We start from the raw sequence: 17,385 nt of genomic DNA on the forward strand, positions 1-17,385 counted from the left end.
GTAGAAAAAAATGTTCAGGTTGTTTCAAAGATGTGAGGTAAATATCAATGTATTATTCTAAATACTGTTTCATTAGTGTAGTAGTTGTTTTTCTTTTGTTAGAAAAGATCTTTGATGCTTTATTGCAAGTTAGATGCTATTCTTAAATTGTTGGAAACTGATAGCATGATCTTAAGAATGATACAGACTGAAATAGTGTCTCCAGTATTTGGTGCCTTACGGACCACAACGAGAACGCAGTAATTTGTCAGGACCAGTTCCACGACTGATAAACAGGAACATTAATGACACGGCCCTGCTGATGTTTGCTCAGTACTGGTATTGTGACAGCTAGGAAATAGAAAGTCCTCAGATAAAACATCTGAATATGAAAATTTCAGCCTGTGAGATTAATTGCATGAAACTTTATATTGGCATAGTGCGGAATAGTGAACTGATTTGTACTTTGTCTTTCAGATGAACCAGAAACACGAGATGCGTGGTGGGCAGAAATCAGACAAGAAATAAAATCCCATGCCAAGGCATTGGGTTGTCATGCTGTAGTGGGCTACAGTGAATCAACTAGCATTTGGTAAATCATGATTTTTCAAAATGCCACAGAAAATTTATTTATTTTTCAATGGATTATAGATAGAGAACTATTTCTGCACAGTTGCTGCCACTCTGTACTAGGCTTACTTTGGAGAACATGTTGAAGTAATTTCCTTAAGTTTCAGAATTGAGCTTAAAAAATTAAACAGTCTGTCAGATTTCCTTTTTTGTTAATAGGTTTTGGTTTGGGCTTTTGCTGGGTTTTCATTTATTTTCTAGTGACATTGTTCTTATTACTGCATTAAAAAAAGAAAATTCAAACCTGAATGTTTGATTTTGTAGTAATAGTACTAATTTCTTTGAAATTTTCTAAACCTAATCTACTTGAAGTACAAGTGGTGGACTGGTACTTAAATGGTAAACATCAGACTTGAGACACAAGTTCTTTACTAGGAATGTATTAAATGTACATTAAAGGAAAATGTGCTGTCTAATGCATAAGAATGCTTGAGGTGTAAATATTTTGTAAATGTATTGCATTTCTTTAAAAAAAAATGCATGTCATTATTTTCGAGTATGTTAAACTGCGACTCTGCAGTAGTCTTTCTGAAGTCCAATTTTAGAAAACAGTAAGCTCCCCAGGCATGTGTCCTACTCGGGCCAAAATCCCAGTGTCTTGCTGAATTCTTCTTCACTAAGAAATGCTAATCTTGTGTATTTTATGGCTTAGTAATCTGTGAGAAGTCTGGAGATGGGGAGAAGTATCTTACAATTCATCTTGTTACAGAATTAATATATAATTTTATTTAACTTCAGGTACTGGGTAAAACTGTACAGACTTAGGCAGTCGATTATAAGATTTCATACATTCATTTCCTTTAGAAAATTAATATATTTTAGTGTTTATTAGAGTTTCTTGTACTTACTTGTCAATTAATATTTATTCCATAGTTAAAGAGCAAAGCTCTATCTGTAGTACTGGTCTGCTAGATACGGTGTATAAAAATGATTCTGAAAAAAGAAATGACAAATAAAGAAGGCAAATATATCACTCTAGAAAATGTAGGAAAGATGTTTTCTGTTTTTTTTTTCTGTCATAGTATTTTAAGTACTGAATGTAATAGGTTTGTTTCATATTTAACTAATTCAAAAATGCTAAAAGCTTTGTGATTGTACTTTGCATTTCTGAGAGTTTTAACTCTTCTAAGCCAGGAATGTGGTTGGTTACTTTGTGTGCTGTATGTACTATGATTGTAGTTGTTGGTAGTTCTGCTACTTACTACCTTCCAAGAAACCTCTTGTTGTCCACGTTGTATTGTAACTTCATTTTGAGAGTAAATGTCTGTAAGATGATGATACTCTCAGCTTCCAGTTCACTTTGATAAACAATTATGCTTTTTTGTTTTTTAAACATTTCTTTGCTTTTGCTGGATGACTGGATTTCTTTTCATTAACTGTAGTGTCAAAAACCTGGGTAACCTTTGTGGTACTATACTATATTCTTTATAACCTTAGGCAAAGCTCCTTAGTCTTTCTGTTCATTCCAGCTTCGCTTACTGATAACATAGTTTAAATACTGAAAGAGGATTGTGTGTGGTCTCATGGATAAAATTGAACAAATGCATAAAATTAGTAGCTATATTGAATTTACTGACACTTAAGTACAAGCCTTTTAATCTAATAGTTTTATTTGAAAGTAGTACTGAGTAGTGGGAATTCACTCTGTTGTAATTTTTTTCTCTTATAGTGAAGAGGTCTGTATTTTGTCTGCGTCTGGCACAGCAGCTGTACTGAACCCTAGGTTTCTTCAGGATGGCACCATGGAAGGCTGTTTGGATCAAAGGTTGTCATGGCAGCCTGGCTTCTTTTCCATAGGGTCAGAGAAGGGAGAGGTTGATTTTTTTCCTCACAGCCAAGATAGTTCTTCTCTATTAGGGTAGGTTACAGTGTTACAGTGCAGGATGCGGGACCAACCACTTTACTGCTTTTCACTAACAACAACAACAACAGAAGTAATGGAACTCTACAACAAATTAGATATTCTATTTTTATTTTTAACAGTCTGAATAAGGTAACACATTTGATACTAACCACAGATGATAACTCAGTTTTTCTCTTTGCCACTCCTCAGGTATCTTTCTTATCACATTGAAAAAATGACAGATGTATGATAAGTTATATAAGCCAAATTCTGCTGTGGCTATCGTATCTGTATATATGCTCTGTGTGCAATTTAAGAGCTGTGTAGGAGATAAAATAGCTTAGTTGTAAGCTGTGATGGTCACAGATTTTTTTCACAAGATGTATGTTTTAGGTGAAATTCATGAAACAGAAATCAAGAAACTGAAGGAAAACCATAAACTTTCCTGCTACATCCCTTTGTTTCTGCTTTTGCAAATAAAATTTAAAGAATGATTATTGACAAACAATTATTTTCAGTAAAAAAAAAAAAACACAAAAAACTAATTAGATTAATACATAATGGTTGCTTATTTGTCAGAAAAGTCATCATATATTTCAAGGGGTTACTTTAAGTCACAAGTAAGGCTATTTGTTATATATTAACACTTGTATTACTTTTTTTCATATAATCCTGCTAATGTTGTGCGGTTTGTTTATTTATTTATTTATCTTTACTCTATCGAGAGGTTGTTATCTCCTTGTGTAGATAAGGTCTTGAAAAATGTAGCCAGAACACAAGTATTTGTTTCCATATTCAGTATGTCGCTGTGCATTCTATCAGAAAAATAAGAGATGGAAAAAAAGAAATGTTGTGCTCACATTGTAAAGAAAACTACATTTTAATCTAAATATGTATTTCACTGCTACTAAGAGTCTTGGCAAAAATAATAAAGTAAGATAAAGCAACCAGACAGGCAGACATGTCTCAAACCATGTTTGAGACAAAATATGCTTGCCAAAGTGATCCTTAATGTTCCAAGTCTCTCCAATTTGTTTTAAGCATCTCCTCAAAAATAACTGAGAAGCACTGGTTTGTGTGAAACAAAGTAAGTTTACAGGGATGATGTTAGCATACATGTTCCTTGTTCATATTTTTTACAGTGGTCGCTCCTGGATTTTTCCTGCTGTGAAGGGGGACTGTCTGTTTTAAATGAACAGCAAGTTTTACTTAATACTTCAGTGTAGAAAATATTTTTGCAATGTTAACATCTATTGTGCTTCTTCTCAGTAGGATGGTTGTTGTATCATTTATGTTCTGCTTATTAGGCTTGAGTAGGTTTTTGATACAATCAGATAAGAGACTGTTACATTTGGTACTTCAAATTCTCTGTAAATGTGTTGTACCATGAACTACATTTAAAAAGTTGTAGAGCCTAAAGCTAGCTTAGTAATGTTTTAGGAATACATTAATCATTGGCCACTGTATGTATTCAATCCTGTATCATAAATTTGAGCACAAGCCTAATTTATGTATTAGCTAGTAGTGTACAACCAAATTTTAACTTTTTATTGATGAAATGCAGTACACATGTGCACATGTTGATGCTTGTTAATAAGATGTGGATGTTTTAAGTATGTTCTCCATAATGTATTTTTAGGATTGAAGAAGCTTCACCGCCAGGTTGTGGATTTTGCCATATACCATATGATGAATTGAACATGCCATTCCCTGCTCACCTCACTTATTGTTACAACTGCAGAAAGCAAAAAGTTCCTGATGTCCTTTTCACCACAATTGATCTTCCCGTAGAGGCCACTGTTATTGGAAAGGGATGTCTTATTCAAGCCAGGTATTGATCAAAATGTTTGTTTCATGAAGTTTTAGATGAAGAATTCCTATTGCTAAAGTTGAATATGCTATTAAAGCTTAAATTTTCATTTACCATAGGGATACCATAGGGGAATGCCCCCTTTCTCCTCCCATTGTGTTATGTGCATGTCTGTTGATGTAACTTTTGTTTGTTGGTGGACACTGCTGTGTTTTGTCTGCATGGATTATAAGGCAGAGTTGCCATGCTTTAACTTGCTGACTGGGATTGCTAATGTGATCTGTTACAGCTATTCCATTGTAAACTCAACGAATTCTTTAAGACAGTTGTATTAATACTTTGCTGATGTCCATAACTTCAACTCTGTAGAGCTGTCAGTTGTGTCATGTTTATGCTGTGGCCTTTGAATTCAAAAGGGGAATAAGGAAATTTACAGTGGGAAAGAAGGGTTAGCTTTGTATGATATGTATGGTTGTTCAGTTGTGTGGGTAGATAACTAGTTGGGTGCCTGGACTGAAAGAATTGTGGTTTATGGTTCATAACCTACTTGGATGACTGTAACAAGTGTAACAGGTTCTGCAGTGGAACCTGTGCTGTTGGACACATGGAAGTGGGTGAGGATTTGTTAGTTATACCACATTGAAGGTGGTGAATTAATGAAGTTGAGCTGAATTCTCCAAGGCTAAGAAACACATCAGTAAATTAGAGTTTAGTGGAAAACCACCAAAAGATTGAGGAGCACCTGCCCTTACAGGAGAAGCTGAGGCATCTGGACTCATTCAGTGTGGAATGAGGAAGATTTCAGGGATATCTAATTGCAGCCTTCTTATACTTACAGGGAGCTGGTGGAGAAAACATTAGACAGGGTGGTGCACAGTGGAAGGGCGAGAGGCATTTGCCTGAAGTTGAAACAATAAAGATTTAAAATATAGTCAGAAAGATTTTGAGGTGAACTTGTTAGGATTAGGTGAATTACTGTTTTTTTTCTGGTCATGTAGTAATTTGGTCCTTAGAAGGAAATATCTGATCATATCAATAGAAGATATAATTATCATTTGTTATTTTTGAATGACGTTCTGTAGCTGAAAGTAAGCAGTCATTACACTAATATGATGTTTCAGTTTCAGTCTATGAGACTGAAGCTGAGGAATGAAATATTACTATCAGAAGTAATATTAGAAGTAGAGTCAGAGATGGTATTTCTGTGCCCTTTTATTCATGAAAAACGAGTATTTCTAACTTTGTTATTGTTTGAGCTGTGAGAGCACTGATTTTTCTTCTACTTTTTTTCCCCTTTATTCCCAAATATTACTTGAAAAATTTCCATTAATATAATTATTCAAGTTCTGCCAGTAGATGTAATTTTCTGAAATTGTACCTTAAGCACTTAGGAGGTATGCAGCAGCAGAAACAAACAAAATAGGTGTTTAATAGTTATCTCGTGCTGTCAGACTATTATGGAAAGAAAACACACCTGCGTGATGCATGTTGTTTCTATCTGACAGTACCCTTTAAGCATACTTCACTACCACCATAGAATGTCAGGGATTGGAAGGGACCTTCAAGGAGACTTTATTCAATGGTTTAGAAAAATATAATACTTTTAAGTTTTGTGTTCTACTCTGATAGAGAATATTATTTTAATATTGCTGAAGGTTATGTATTGTTCTGTTTTACGTTTCTTTTATTGCTGCAAATGTTTGTTTCATATTAAAATAGTTTCCTATTAAAAATGAAGATTATGTCAGTTATTGAGACTCAGCGTCTCGGTCTTCTCAACAAGAATTTACTTTTATTTATTTTAAAATCCTGTTTAAAAATAAATAAATATGGTAACAAGAAACTGGTTGTATTGGAGTTACAGCGATCTGAGAAAGTATCCTGTGATCATTTTCAGTTTTCAACAGTCTGCTAAGATTGCTGATATTATACACTGTTTCTTATTATCAGGTTATGCCGTCTAAAGAAGAAAGCTCAAGCAGAAGCAAACGCAACTTCTATCAGTAATCTCTTGCCATTTATGGAATATGAAGTGCACACACAACTGATGAACAAACTTAAGCTGAGAGGAATGAATGCTCTGTTTGGGCTGAGAATTCAAATCACTGTGGGTGAAAATATGCTAATGGGGTTGGCAGTAAGTACAGTTTTAATCCTGGGACTCTTGCTTTCTTATGTTATTTTTTCAAGACACAAAGACATATGCATGTTGTGGAATTCAGGATAGCGAGGGATGTTAAAATGTCATTTTAAGAATTAATAGTAGTGATGGGAAGAAATAAGGTGTCTAATTGCTGTCAGATCAGGACAGATTGTATTTCAGCACAAGAAAAGAAGATTGGAACCTCTTGAAGCTCTGCTGGAGAAGGTTTTTATTAGACAGGGGATGAGAGGTAAAGAAAATTCAAGACAGTTTAGTGTTGTATATTATTGAAAAATGATTGCATTATTTAAAGGTCAGAGATCCTTGTTCCTCAAGTTGCATTACAGTTCCATGTCAAATAGAGTCGATACATCCTTTGGTTAGTTGCCAGCTAGAGAAAGGTTTGTTGCCTCTTATTTGATAACTGCAAATAAATAAATAGTAGGTTGAAAGCCTCCTAGGTGTGGCGAGAAAATGCTCATTCGCAGTATTTTAAACTTCATTTTGTTATGTGGGGTAAGAACAGTGAATTATACTTCTTCCTGCAGTGTAAGAGGATGCTTGGGTAATACTGAGTGGCTTCTGTGGTTCTTTTGCCTGACCTGCTGATCTGTTTCATGAAAATATAGAATGGGTCTGTCACAACTGTAAGTTGTTTGGACAAACTTAAAATGTTGGAAACTGGGAGACCATCACTTGCCTATGCAAGATATACTAGTGCCAGGACCTATATCAACGTAATTCATTTTGAAGATGAAAACTTATAATATAGGAGAGTTCTGAATTCATACTTTGTTTGGAACTTTTAGGTAAGTTATGAGCTGCAACATGCAAAAGATCTATGAGAATAAGGAAGTTTATTAAAAGGCAAGTGTTTTACATATGTGAACAGTAGAGAGAGAGATTAATCTGTTATGGAAAGAGATTGTGCTGTAATGTAAATGTTATAATGCTCTCCGTTACAGCATAACCATTATTGAAAATCATTTCTATGAAAAGATTAGAAGTACATGTTTGTGTAAGAGGTTTGAAGATGCTCAAGAGTATCTTTTTCTTAATGATTTTCTAAAAAGTCTGCAACAGGTGTATATCTAGCTGCTTTACCAACACCTGGTGGTATTCAGATCGCTGGGAAGACTCCAAATGATGGCACCTATGAGCAGCATATATCTCACATGCAAAAGAAAATAAATGATACAATAGCAAAAAACAAGGAGCTTTATGAGATTAATCCTCCAGTAAGTAAAGCTTTTATATTCTTAAAAATAGTGCAGTCTGAGTCTAACACAAATGACATAAGTTATTTTTAATAGAGATATATAATGTGTTCACTGTTTTTTGTGAGTATACTGTACTTATCTTAAAATACAGATAACCAAATCAGTTTCTACTTTTATAGATTTATTTCTGAGAAAATTTAGTTTCAGAATGTTCTGATTCTTAAAATTGTAAAGAAATCGCTTAGAAATGAAATGGTTTTAAAGCTATGTTGAGCAACTTAATTGTGATATCTTTTTTAGGAACTACCTGAAGAAATCATTGGGTCTCCCATTCCAGAGCCAAGACAACGTTCCAGGTTATTGAGATCTCAATCAGAAAGCTCTGATGAAGTTACAGAGCTAGATCTTTCACATGGGAAAAAAGATGCTTTTGTCTTGGAGGTGATAAATGTTTTCAGTACTAATTTTCATACCTTTTTCTTTTCCCAACATACATTAAAAACAATCAGACAAGAAAATAAAAAGGAAAAAAAATAATTACTCTTCTCCGAAGACAGTTTTAAAATTTCACACTTTTTTTTTTCTTCCCATTTTGTGTCATTAGGAAAAATGTCACATTGATATTTGTGACATATGCTTATATGTTTGTAAAATATAACTAAGCTGGTGAGAAATGTTCTTCTGCCTATTTCAAGCAACAGTCATGATGGATCCATAAGCTACAGTACGTTCCTATGAACGATGTGGTTCTCTGTTGTCACACAATGCATTTTTCTATGCTAAGTTTGTGTTCTTCCTGCTACAAAGCTCTTGTTGTACTTTCATGTTCAGAATTACTAGAACAGCAGGTGTCGAGAGAACATAAAGGAAGACTTATTTTCTGAACTTACAGCTGATGCTTTTCTGAGCGCAAAAATTTGAAACTTAAGAGAATGCCATCCAATTCCATCTACAGTTATAACTAGAAACGGAAACTGTAGATAAGAAATGCATGTCTATTTTACCTCTTTCTTCACTTAAAGATGTAGTTTTAATAGTGTAAAATTTGGAGAAAAGGATCAGGTATTAAAGTACTCTACAGTTTCAGGGTTTTTTTTGGTTTGTTTGTTTGTTTTTTGTAGTTAAAAGTTTTATAGAGACCTGACCTCAACTAACAAAAAGAAAAAAAATGAATGAAATTACAACCTGTAATTGCAGCCTGGTATAAATTGAATACTTATGTTAATCTTCACAAAAAGCTACCTTCATGGAAAATAATCTGAATGAAATGTTGTTGATAGGGGAGAATGTGAGAGGTGCTGTAATAGCCATTAATTTGAAAACACCGAGACTGGAGAGTGGAAAAAAAAAAAACAACAAACAGATTGTGAGCAGTTGGTATAATTAATAAATTGAGATTAGTTAGCACATTTGGTGTTTGAGTAAATTTTTGTTCTCTGGTGCATTACAAGTATACTAGGATCAAAGTAAATCAGGAAGTCCCTTAGGTTAGTTTCACGTTTAAAACGAGTAAGATCTGTTCTCATCAAATAATTTTGCAGCTGGCATGAGCTGTATAGACTCTGAATGAAATTGTATCCTCTAAGCAAAAATGATGAGAGATGTACTGTGAGGCACTGTATTTGAGTAGATGAGTTGATCAGAAGATAGTTCAGTGGGTGCTATGGTGTTGGATGACTGTCACAAACAAAGCATGATGTTACTGCATTAAAAAGAGAACAACCCAAAGACCATTTCATTGCAAGAAACTATGTAGGAGTTATGAGAAATACCTGAAAAATATAAACGTCCTCTATCACTACTACCCCTTCTCTAGTTAACAGATTTAAAAGTCAGGCAAACTTCCTTCAGGTGTCCCCATAAAAAAGGTTGATCTGCTATATAAGCAAAGATCAACTACTTAAGAACTGTATTATATAGCCCAAGCAGAGTTCAGCTCCCTTTTTTACTGTTTTGGGGAATTCTGTTCTCTACTTTATTTAGAAGTGTTTGAGTGGAATAGCAGGAGGTCTCCATGTGTAAGGGAAAATCTTGTAGCAGAGTAGCTACAATAGCATCTATGTAGCAGAGTACACTATAACGCTACTAGTGGATAAGAAAAAATAGGATCTCTTTAAAGAATGATGAATGGTGAATTAAGGGAAAATTAAGCTATACTTGCTAATTTTCATCAGGTGGATATATTGATCCTATCATGTGTGCCCCTGTGTTTTGGTAGTTGAATCTTCATTTATAGGGGAAAAAAAAGACTTAATTTTTTTGGTACCACTTACTACTATATCCCTTGTTAAGAAATTGGTAACTAGATACAAAATTCCAGGAGCTTTAATGAAGCTTTAATGAAGCTCGTGACTCTTGATCTCAGGAAGGCTTAGCTGAAAAAAGTTCTAAGGTCTGTGATACCTTGTTGGGAATTTTATGTTGTTTTAAAAATCACTTATTTATTGTCACCTTCTTACTGAGTGCAGTGCTTCTATATTCTGCACGTGTTGTTTTCTTCTTAATACCATTTAACTAAGGGAACTATTTTCCAGGCATAAACACATCATCAACTCTCGGTTTAAATTTAGAAGGTTGATTGATGGAATCCTTTTTTAAAATACCTGCTTAGCTGTCAGATACAGATCTCTAGATAACATTGCTTTTACATCTTTCTGAGACTTCTGACTGTGGTTTTTATTTATTACTATTTTTTTTTCCCCCTAGATTGATGATACAGATGCAATGGAAGATGTACATTCTTTGCTGACAGATGCTCCACCACCTTCTGGTACAGTTTAAAAAAAAAAAAAAAAAAAAAAAAAAAAAAACCTGATCTGTACTGTAGCCTGTAAAACCTCCTTCTTAACAACGTGACAAGATATACAGCTTTCTAAGTGAAAGTTTTCTGAATAACAAGTCATTAAGACTTACGGGGATATGTTATTCATTGAAAACAGTGTTTGTGTGGCACGCTGTATTTTACTGATTTGTACCATAGTTGCAAGTTTGTAGTTACTTCATATGGATTGGTTGCTGAAGATTTTTAAAATTTCAGTGGCAAGCTTGTAAGTTTTGCAGTCATTGAAAACAGAAGTATGGAGCACAGTATGTTGATTTAGCCATATAATGTGACACAACATTGTCATTACTGAAGTGAGCAATTTGACCTTCTAGCACTCTCATATATCTTGTGCATATACCTAGGTCACTCCAGAAATAATTCCTCCTATTTATTTCCATGGAAACTACAACAAAATGGAATAGGATATTGGTGGGAAGGTTCAGCTTCTACTGCCATACAACTAACTTCCACCTCTGATGTCATGGACCAACATAAGAAAATAGGAGACATTACTTCTGGAAGAGCCCTCACACATTTTCCTTACTTTTTGACTGTGCTGTACCATGAACTTTAATATGCTTGTTTTCACTGCTTTGGTAGTCATTACTGTTGAGAAAGCAAAGTTGAAAAAGGTTTGGAGTTCTTAAATCACCCATGGCCATTACTGACTTGGACAAAAATGCTATTTTCTGTAGATAGCAGAAAAGTTACATAATAGAAATGCAGTAATTTGTAATTCCTTCTGTTTATAGATTTATTTCTTAAGAGTTATTTGAAAACTCCACTTAGAAATAGGTGTAATATATCACACGATGTATGCTTGCTGTTACAGATGAGCCAAAAATGTGTATTGCACTAAAGTAAGAGTGAGCAAAATGAATAAAATGGAAAAGACACCCGAGTACGCTATTAACAGTTAGTACTTCAGCAGCACCTTGAAAGAGAGTAGCTTTTTATCAAACTTTTCTATGTGTTTTGCTGTTTGCATTTTGAATGCATGTGTGCTCTCTGTGCTTGTAGAATTTTGCATCAGGATTTGTACCCCTATAAAAGCCATTGCCTTTTGTTTTGACCTTCTTACTGAGTGCAATTCTTCTTAGCTTTTTTTCCCCTTCTTCTTCCTTACTGTATTGGGAAGAACAGTGAATTGAATTATTGCTTTCTGTCAGTTTTCTGTACTCCATCTGTGGTTTTATAGATCTATCATATCCCACTCAACAGAACTTCTTGATCTGACTAAGAATCTAATGAAGTCATCGACCATACAGAAGTTTGGTCACACATGTCATCCTTCTTTTATCTTTTGGAGTTTACCCATGCTTGTGAGAGTGTCTGTTCCATTCCTAATAATTGCTGCAAGTGTTTATCTTTTTTAGTACTGTTGAGTCCAGAACTGTGTTTTATCAGTTACCTATTATTATGACCATAACTTTTATTCCTCATAGATCGTAGCCAACAGAGAGATTGTCATTGCATATATATAAGGTTTTTTTCTGCACCCATCAGTAGTTTATTTATATTAAATTTCATCTCTTACATACTTACTATCCATCATTAGGTCCTGCTGCAGTTGATTTTACTACCCTAAAATGAGGTTGTCAGCAGTCATATCCTCTCTTACAGATAAGCAGTGTTCAAAGTATACAGTTCTGAGTTACAAATTTATCCAGTGTAAAATTTGACCATTTCCTTTGATCTTCTGGTCAGTCTTTTAACCAGCTGTATTTCCTTCAGTGGTATTCTATTGTATTCCTCAGCATACTGCTTTATTAAAGAGTCTGTCTTACCAAATGCCTTTTTATGTCCCAAGCAGATTGTATCAATCAGATGTTTATGTGCTTCTTGACTCCTTCACAGAACTCCAGTGGGTGTGTGAGCCATTGCTTCTATTTACAGAAGTGATACGAACTTTCTTCAGTATCTTCTTGTTCTTTCTCCCATTGATTTCATTTTCTGGGATAGCTTCCTCAGACCAGTAGTGCCAATATCTGTACTATGTAAGTTAGTAGCTTCTGGTCACATAAAACCATCTCACTACCAGAAGGTGAAAGGATCCTTTTCTCTGGTAGTGAGTTCAGCGGCAATTAGACACCTGTTGATGTATGATTTTTTTCCTATTAGTTCTTTTGCCTGATTGTTCAATAAGTCCTTCAAAAATTTCTATTTAAGACAAGTTTCAACTAGAGCTTTTCACCATTGTGGAAACCTTCTCTAACATAGTGAACACTGATACAGAAAGTACATGCGGTCTGCTATGCTCTTACTCTCTCTGAATATTTTATGTCTTACTTGACACTTAAAAAGATTTCTGCTTTTGATGTTCTGAAAGAAAATTAATTCATATTTATACTTCTTTCAAGCTGCTCTACAATTTCTTTTCTAGCTTATTTTGTGCATTTACAGAAACTACCAGATTTTTTTCTTTTGAATGCATTTAGACATACATTCAGATTTTCAGGGTTACATACTTGCTTTTGATAATTTACCCTACTGTTCAGTTATTGTGCCTTTTTTTTTGTTTGTTTCCCAATCTCCTCAAGTTTCTCTGAGTAAGTGCTAATATTCACACTCCAATCTTTAAGTAGTATCTTCAAGCATCTCTTTGCTGTCTGTTGAGGGGTTAGCTTTTCAGCTTCTCCTACAAGTATGTTTTATGTAAGCATCTTCATTTGTACTTAGATACTTAGGAGCTAAGTTGTGGATTTTTGGTGTTTGCCAATGACAGTGCATGTTGATTAGAGCTAAAAAGCTTCTTTGTACATTTCTCTGTGAGGTTCTTGTTACAGGGTTTGGTGGGGAATGGCCCCATGATGCAGCCAGGGAGCATGTCTTACCTTTCAGCATCAGGCGACATGAGGTAGCCAGTCTTCTGTATAGTTGTCACTTTTGCATTTCCTGCTTCTTAATCTCTCTGATGTCACTCACCAGGATGAAGGTTCTGGCTTTGCTTTTGGGCACTTGGATAAATATTCAGAATAAGGATTCTGTAGTCAGAGCATTTGTTTTAGAAGTGATGAGTTCCATCTTTCCTGACTATTTTTCACTGCAGTATGAATAATAGAAACTCTGTTTATGTTACAGGTAACATTGCGTTCTTCAGATGTTGCTTTTTCTTTATATATTGCTCTTGTATTTCTGTTATTATCCAGTATTCAGAAACGCTCGAGGGAAATTATTTGCAGAACATCAAGTGGGATTATATACATTTCTTCAGAAATATTTTCGTATTTCAATGTATGACTTAATTTGCCCAAATATTGTCATTGCAGGTTTTTACAGTTGCAATACAGAAATTATGCCTGGTATAAATAACTGGACACCAGAAATCCAAGTAAGGTTATTTCAAAAAATAAACCATAAAAACTACCATCATACATTCCTTCCAAAATGTTGAAATGTGCAATAGTAACATTTTAGGGATCACTGATTTTGAAAGATAATTTAAAAGGATACCCTTGTGTTAGAAATATGGGTGGCATTTTGTTAAGAACAGTAAGATGTGGTGTCTGTTTTTTGTGTATGCCTGTGTGTGTGTTGTTTCTATTTTTTAATATTGTTGTGTAACAATTTGTTACAGAAATGCAAACATTAAAAAAATAGTTGTAGTAAATATGAATTTTAAGCTTTCAGGCATTCTTAATAGCCTGGCTAGATTTTAGAGCTTCTTGAACAAATGTTGAAAGTGTTGGCTAGTGTCAAATACTGTATTTGATAGCTTTAATAGATTAAGATAACTAAGAATTAGCTAAAGCCAAAATGGAGAAAAAAGAATACTTCTGTTTATAATTAAATATTTTGAGTTAATATATACCATACAATTGTAACATGTAGAGAGAGAGTTAAAAACAGATCTAAATTAGCACAGTGCAGGGCTGTGCTTTGCAGAAATGGAGTTTGAATATGAAAATAAGATGACTACGTTAGCAGTATGCTTTCAGGTTGATGTGATTGCCTGTGTGTCTGTGTATGACATTCCATTATTGTGTACATTATTGTACATTATATTTTCTCTAGTTGAAAATTATGTAGGAGGTAGAATGACTATGAAGCAAGTAAAAAAGGGCATACAGTATTTTATGATCAGTCACCTTTTTCATATATTCATAAACAGTAGTTTGCAGAGATTGTCTTTTGTAAAATTTTGTAAAATTTTGAAGTGCTTCATTTTTCCATTTGTCTCATTTTTCTTAACTGTGTGTTTCTAATTCAGATGTTCACAGCAGTAAGAGTATCCAGATTAAGCAATATTAATCTAACAAATCAAACACTTAACAAGAACTTCAATGACCTATGTGAGAACCTGTTGAAGGTAAGAGTCTTTGATTTAAAACATACCTTGGATTGTTCATTGGAAGCAAAGTGAAATGAAACTATAGTAACAGTAACGTTTTCTTCATAGTTGCGTTTGACAGTTTGGCTACCTGAAATTAATTTGCATGCTGCTGTAAAGATCGATTTGACCTTTTTTAGTACATTAAGCATTTCAAAAGATTTTTGAATGAGTCCTTATTGATAGTGTACTCTAGAGAATTTTGACCTTTATTTTATTAAACTTTTTAAAAAATAATTTTTGTCATCAACAGAGCTTGTATTTTAAACTGCGATCTATGGTTCCTTGCTGCCTTTGTCATGTGAATTTTACTGTCTCTCTACCGGAGGATGAAATAGTTCAGGTAAGTCTATTGCTTCTTCAGAATTTCAGCATGTAGGCGTGCCAGTTTTGGCCTTCAGTTAACACATGGTCCAGTAGGGCTGGATTATTGGTATGCCTGGTGGGTTCTGGAGTAAAACTTAAGGCTGTGAAGAGGAAGGGGAGAGAAAGGGTGACTACAGAGGCACTAGTTCTGAGAATCATAGGACGACACACATAGCACACCACGAGCATGGTGTGTCTTAATGTCAGGTTTTAATTAGGAAACAAAAAGTCCAGACTAGGTATGCATTAAGACATTTATTATTACTGAATATACTGTTGTTCATAATTGCCTATATTTTTTTCCTTCAGTTTCAAGATGATGCAGTATGCTTATTTTTAAATGAAATGGGTTTTTTTAGAAGTACAACATTGTTTTTGGGATCAGTCAAAAATCTCTTTCTTTCTCTCATGCAAAAAGTAATAATGAGTTTTTATGATATTTCTCCTGTCATTTCACCAAGAAAGAGTGAACAAACCGATGAATAAAATTGTAAACACAGGAGAAACACTGCCGTGTATGTTCTGACAGCATACCTTAGTATTCCTGTTTATGCTGTGCAGTGAAGGAGGTTTTTAAATATATCTGCTTAATTTTTTTTCCTTTCATTATTTTCCTGTGGAAGAATCTATTGGGTTTTGTTAGTTTTGTTTCATTTTGCTTGTTTGTTTGTTTTCTTTACTTGGCTTTCCTTTCCATAAAACTTTGGATTTTGCATAAGAAATTAAGTTGCTAACATGCCATAAATTTCTGATTTGCAGATTGCAGTCACAGCTGTTGCAATTACATTTGACAAAGACCAAGCATTACAAGCAGCCAAACCCCCTACAGAAAAATCACAGAAAAGAGGTAAATACTGTGAGGCCTATTCTATAAAATCACAGTTATAATACAGAGTTTTTGGAGCTCATGTATGTGACCTCCAGTAGGAGGATGCCTTACTTGTCAGGTAGTTGGTATTTGTACCTAGTAGACAAAATTACAGTCTTAGGAAAGAAATGTTTGCTGTTTCCAGTGTTTATTTTCTGTGTACCATATTTGTTAGAATATTTTTCTCTAAACAATTCATGTAATACTTGGCAGTGTTTTAATTGTATTTTGATGTGTATAACGTAAGCCACTGTGCTTACAAGTAAGAGCTTCTGCCCTTCAGGAAGGAATAAAATGAATTATCGTAGTTGGAAAGAAAAAAACCCCACACCTAACATAAAACACAAACTCACAAAAATAATAAAAAAGCAAAACAAGAAAAAAAACACCAAAAAATCTTAGTGAGGTACATTTTTGGGGCATCAGTAAAGCATTACATCACAATAGCATGAAGAGATAAGAGATTCTAGTGTACTCTGCCTTTGTCTTTTCTAATGAAGCACCACCTAATGCTAGAGATGTACATATGCAGTCTGTATATGAGAATTTAGACAGATGGAACTTTGAAGGTATTCCATTCTGATGAATGGAATTTAGTAGCAGAACACAGTGTCACATTTTTTCAAAAATATTAGTTGTATCTCACCTTCTTAAGTAGTAACAGTACATTTTCTTTTACATTAAATAAATCAAATATTGCTTCTTTTTTTTTTTTTTTAACTAAGCTAGCTTAGATTCCACTGTAGAATCAAAATTAGAAGATGCATAAATTGACTTAACTTTCTTTTCCTGAAAGTATTGAATTCTAATAAGTAGAACACATGCTCTGTTGAATTTTATGGCTGGCTTTACTGTAAGTTACCTGACTGTTCAAACAGAGCAGCACCACTATATGCGTGTTGGAATAATATATTCCATTATGACCTGACTAAACTGAATCTATTGTGCTTGCTACTACTGGCAAGTCATATTTTTGGAGTAGTTATTAATTTGATATATTTTCCTTGAAGCATCAACAGACAATGAAGAACAGCTTCAATTTCCATTGGAACTTAGCTCTGATCCCCTTGCTTCTCAACCATTCTCAGCAGCAAAAGGTTGGTTACATGGAAGAAAAATAAACTCTTTCCTTTTTACTGATTTTAAGTATGACTTTTTTCACTGTTGTAGTAGCCTTTAAACATCTGTATTTTCATTTTAAATATTCTGTTCTGCCTATGTATAAAAAATACTCCTGTAGTCAATTTTTTGAGTCATATAAGGTCTGTATTTTTCTTTGGTAGATTTCCTTACTCTTTTCTCTTTCATTATATTTAGTTCATGGAAAATGTTGTAAAAACCACTGTGTATTGGGTGTCATTTCACTTAGAAG

The 17,385-nt window shown here is 34.1% G+C and overlaps 1 protein-coding gene across 16 annotated transcripts in view; it reads left to right on the plus strand.

The window, feature by feature from the left end:
• Nucleotides 1–17,385, plus strand: part of C2CD5 (C2 calcium dependent domain containing 5) — a 69,150-nt gene that overhangs the window by 41,001 nt on the left and 10,764 nt on the right. For 8 of the 16 annotated variants that reach the window (XR_016469234.1, XM_090146351.1, XM_090146340.1 and 5 more), the window contains 12 exons: nucleotides 457–571; nucleotides 2,279–2,467; nucleotides 4,092–4,283; nucleotides 6,213–6,399; nucleotides 7,479–7,643; nucleotides 7,926–8,066; nucleotides 10,332–10,395; nucleotides 13,719–13,780; nucleotides 14,660–14,758; nucleotides 15,033–15,122; nucleotides 15,905–15,992; nucleotides 17,024–17,110. Coding sequence is in view for 15 of the 16 variants with exons in the window: in XM_090146351.1 (XP_090002477.1) it covers nucleotides 457–571; nucleotides 2,279–2,467; nucleotides 4,092–4,283; nucleotides 6,213–6,399; nucleotides 7,479–7,643; nucleotides 7,926–8,066; nucleotides 10,332–10,395; nucleotides 13,719–13,780; nucleotides 14,660–14,758; nucleotides 15,033–15,122; nucleotides 15,905–15,992; nucleotides 17,024–17,110 (1,479 nt within the window). In the remaining variant the exon portion in view is untranslated. The remainder of the gene's footprint in view (nucleotides 1–456; nucleotides 572–2,278; nucleotides 2,468–4,091; nucleotides 4,284–6,212; nucleotides 6,400–7,478; nucleotides 7,644–7,925; nucleotides 8,067–10,331; nucleotides 10,396–13,718; nucleotides 13,781–14,659; nucleotides 14,759–15,032; nucleotides 15,123–15,904; nucleotides 15,993–17,023; nucleotides 17,111–17,385) is intronic. The other 8 variants (XM_031597142.2, XM_090146333.1, XM_090146297.1 and 5 more) reach the window with 2 other exon arrangements.

This window comes from Phasianus colchicus, chromosome 1 (genome assembly GCF_987193195.1).
Source record: "Phasianus colchicus chromosome 1, bPhaCol1.hap1.1, whole genome shotgun sequence".
Taxonomy (NCBI): Eukaryota; Metazoa; Chordata; class Aves; order Galliformes; family Phasianidae; genus Phasianus; species Phasianus colchicus.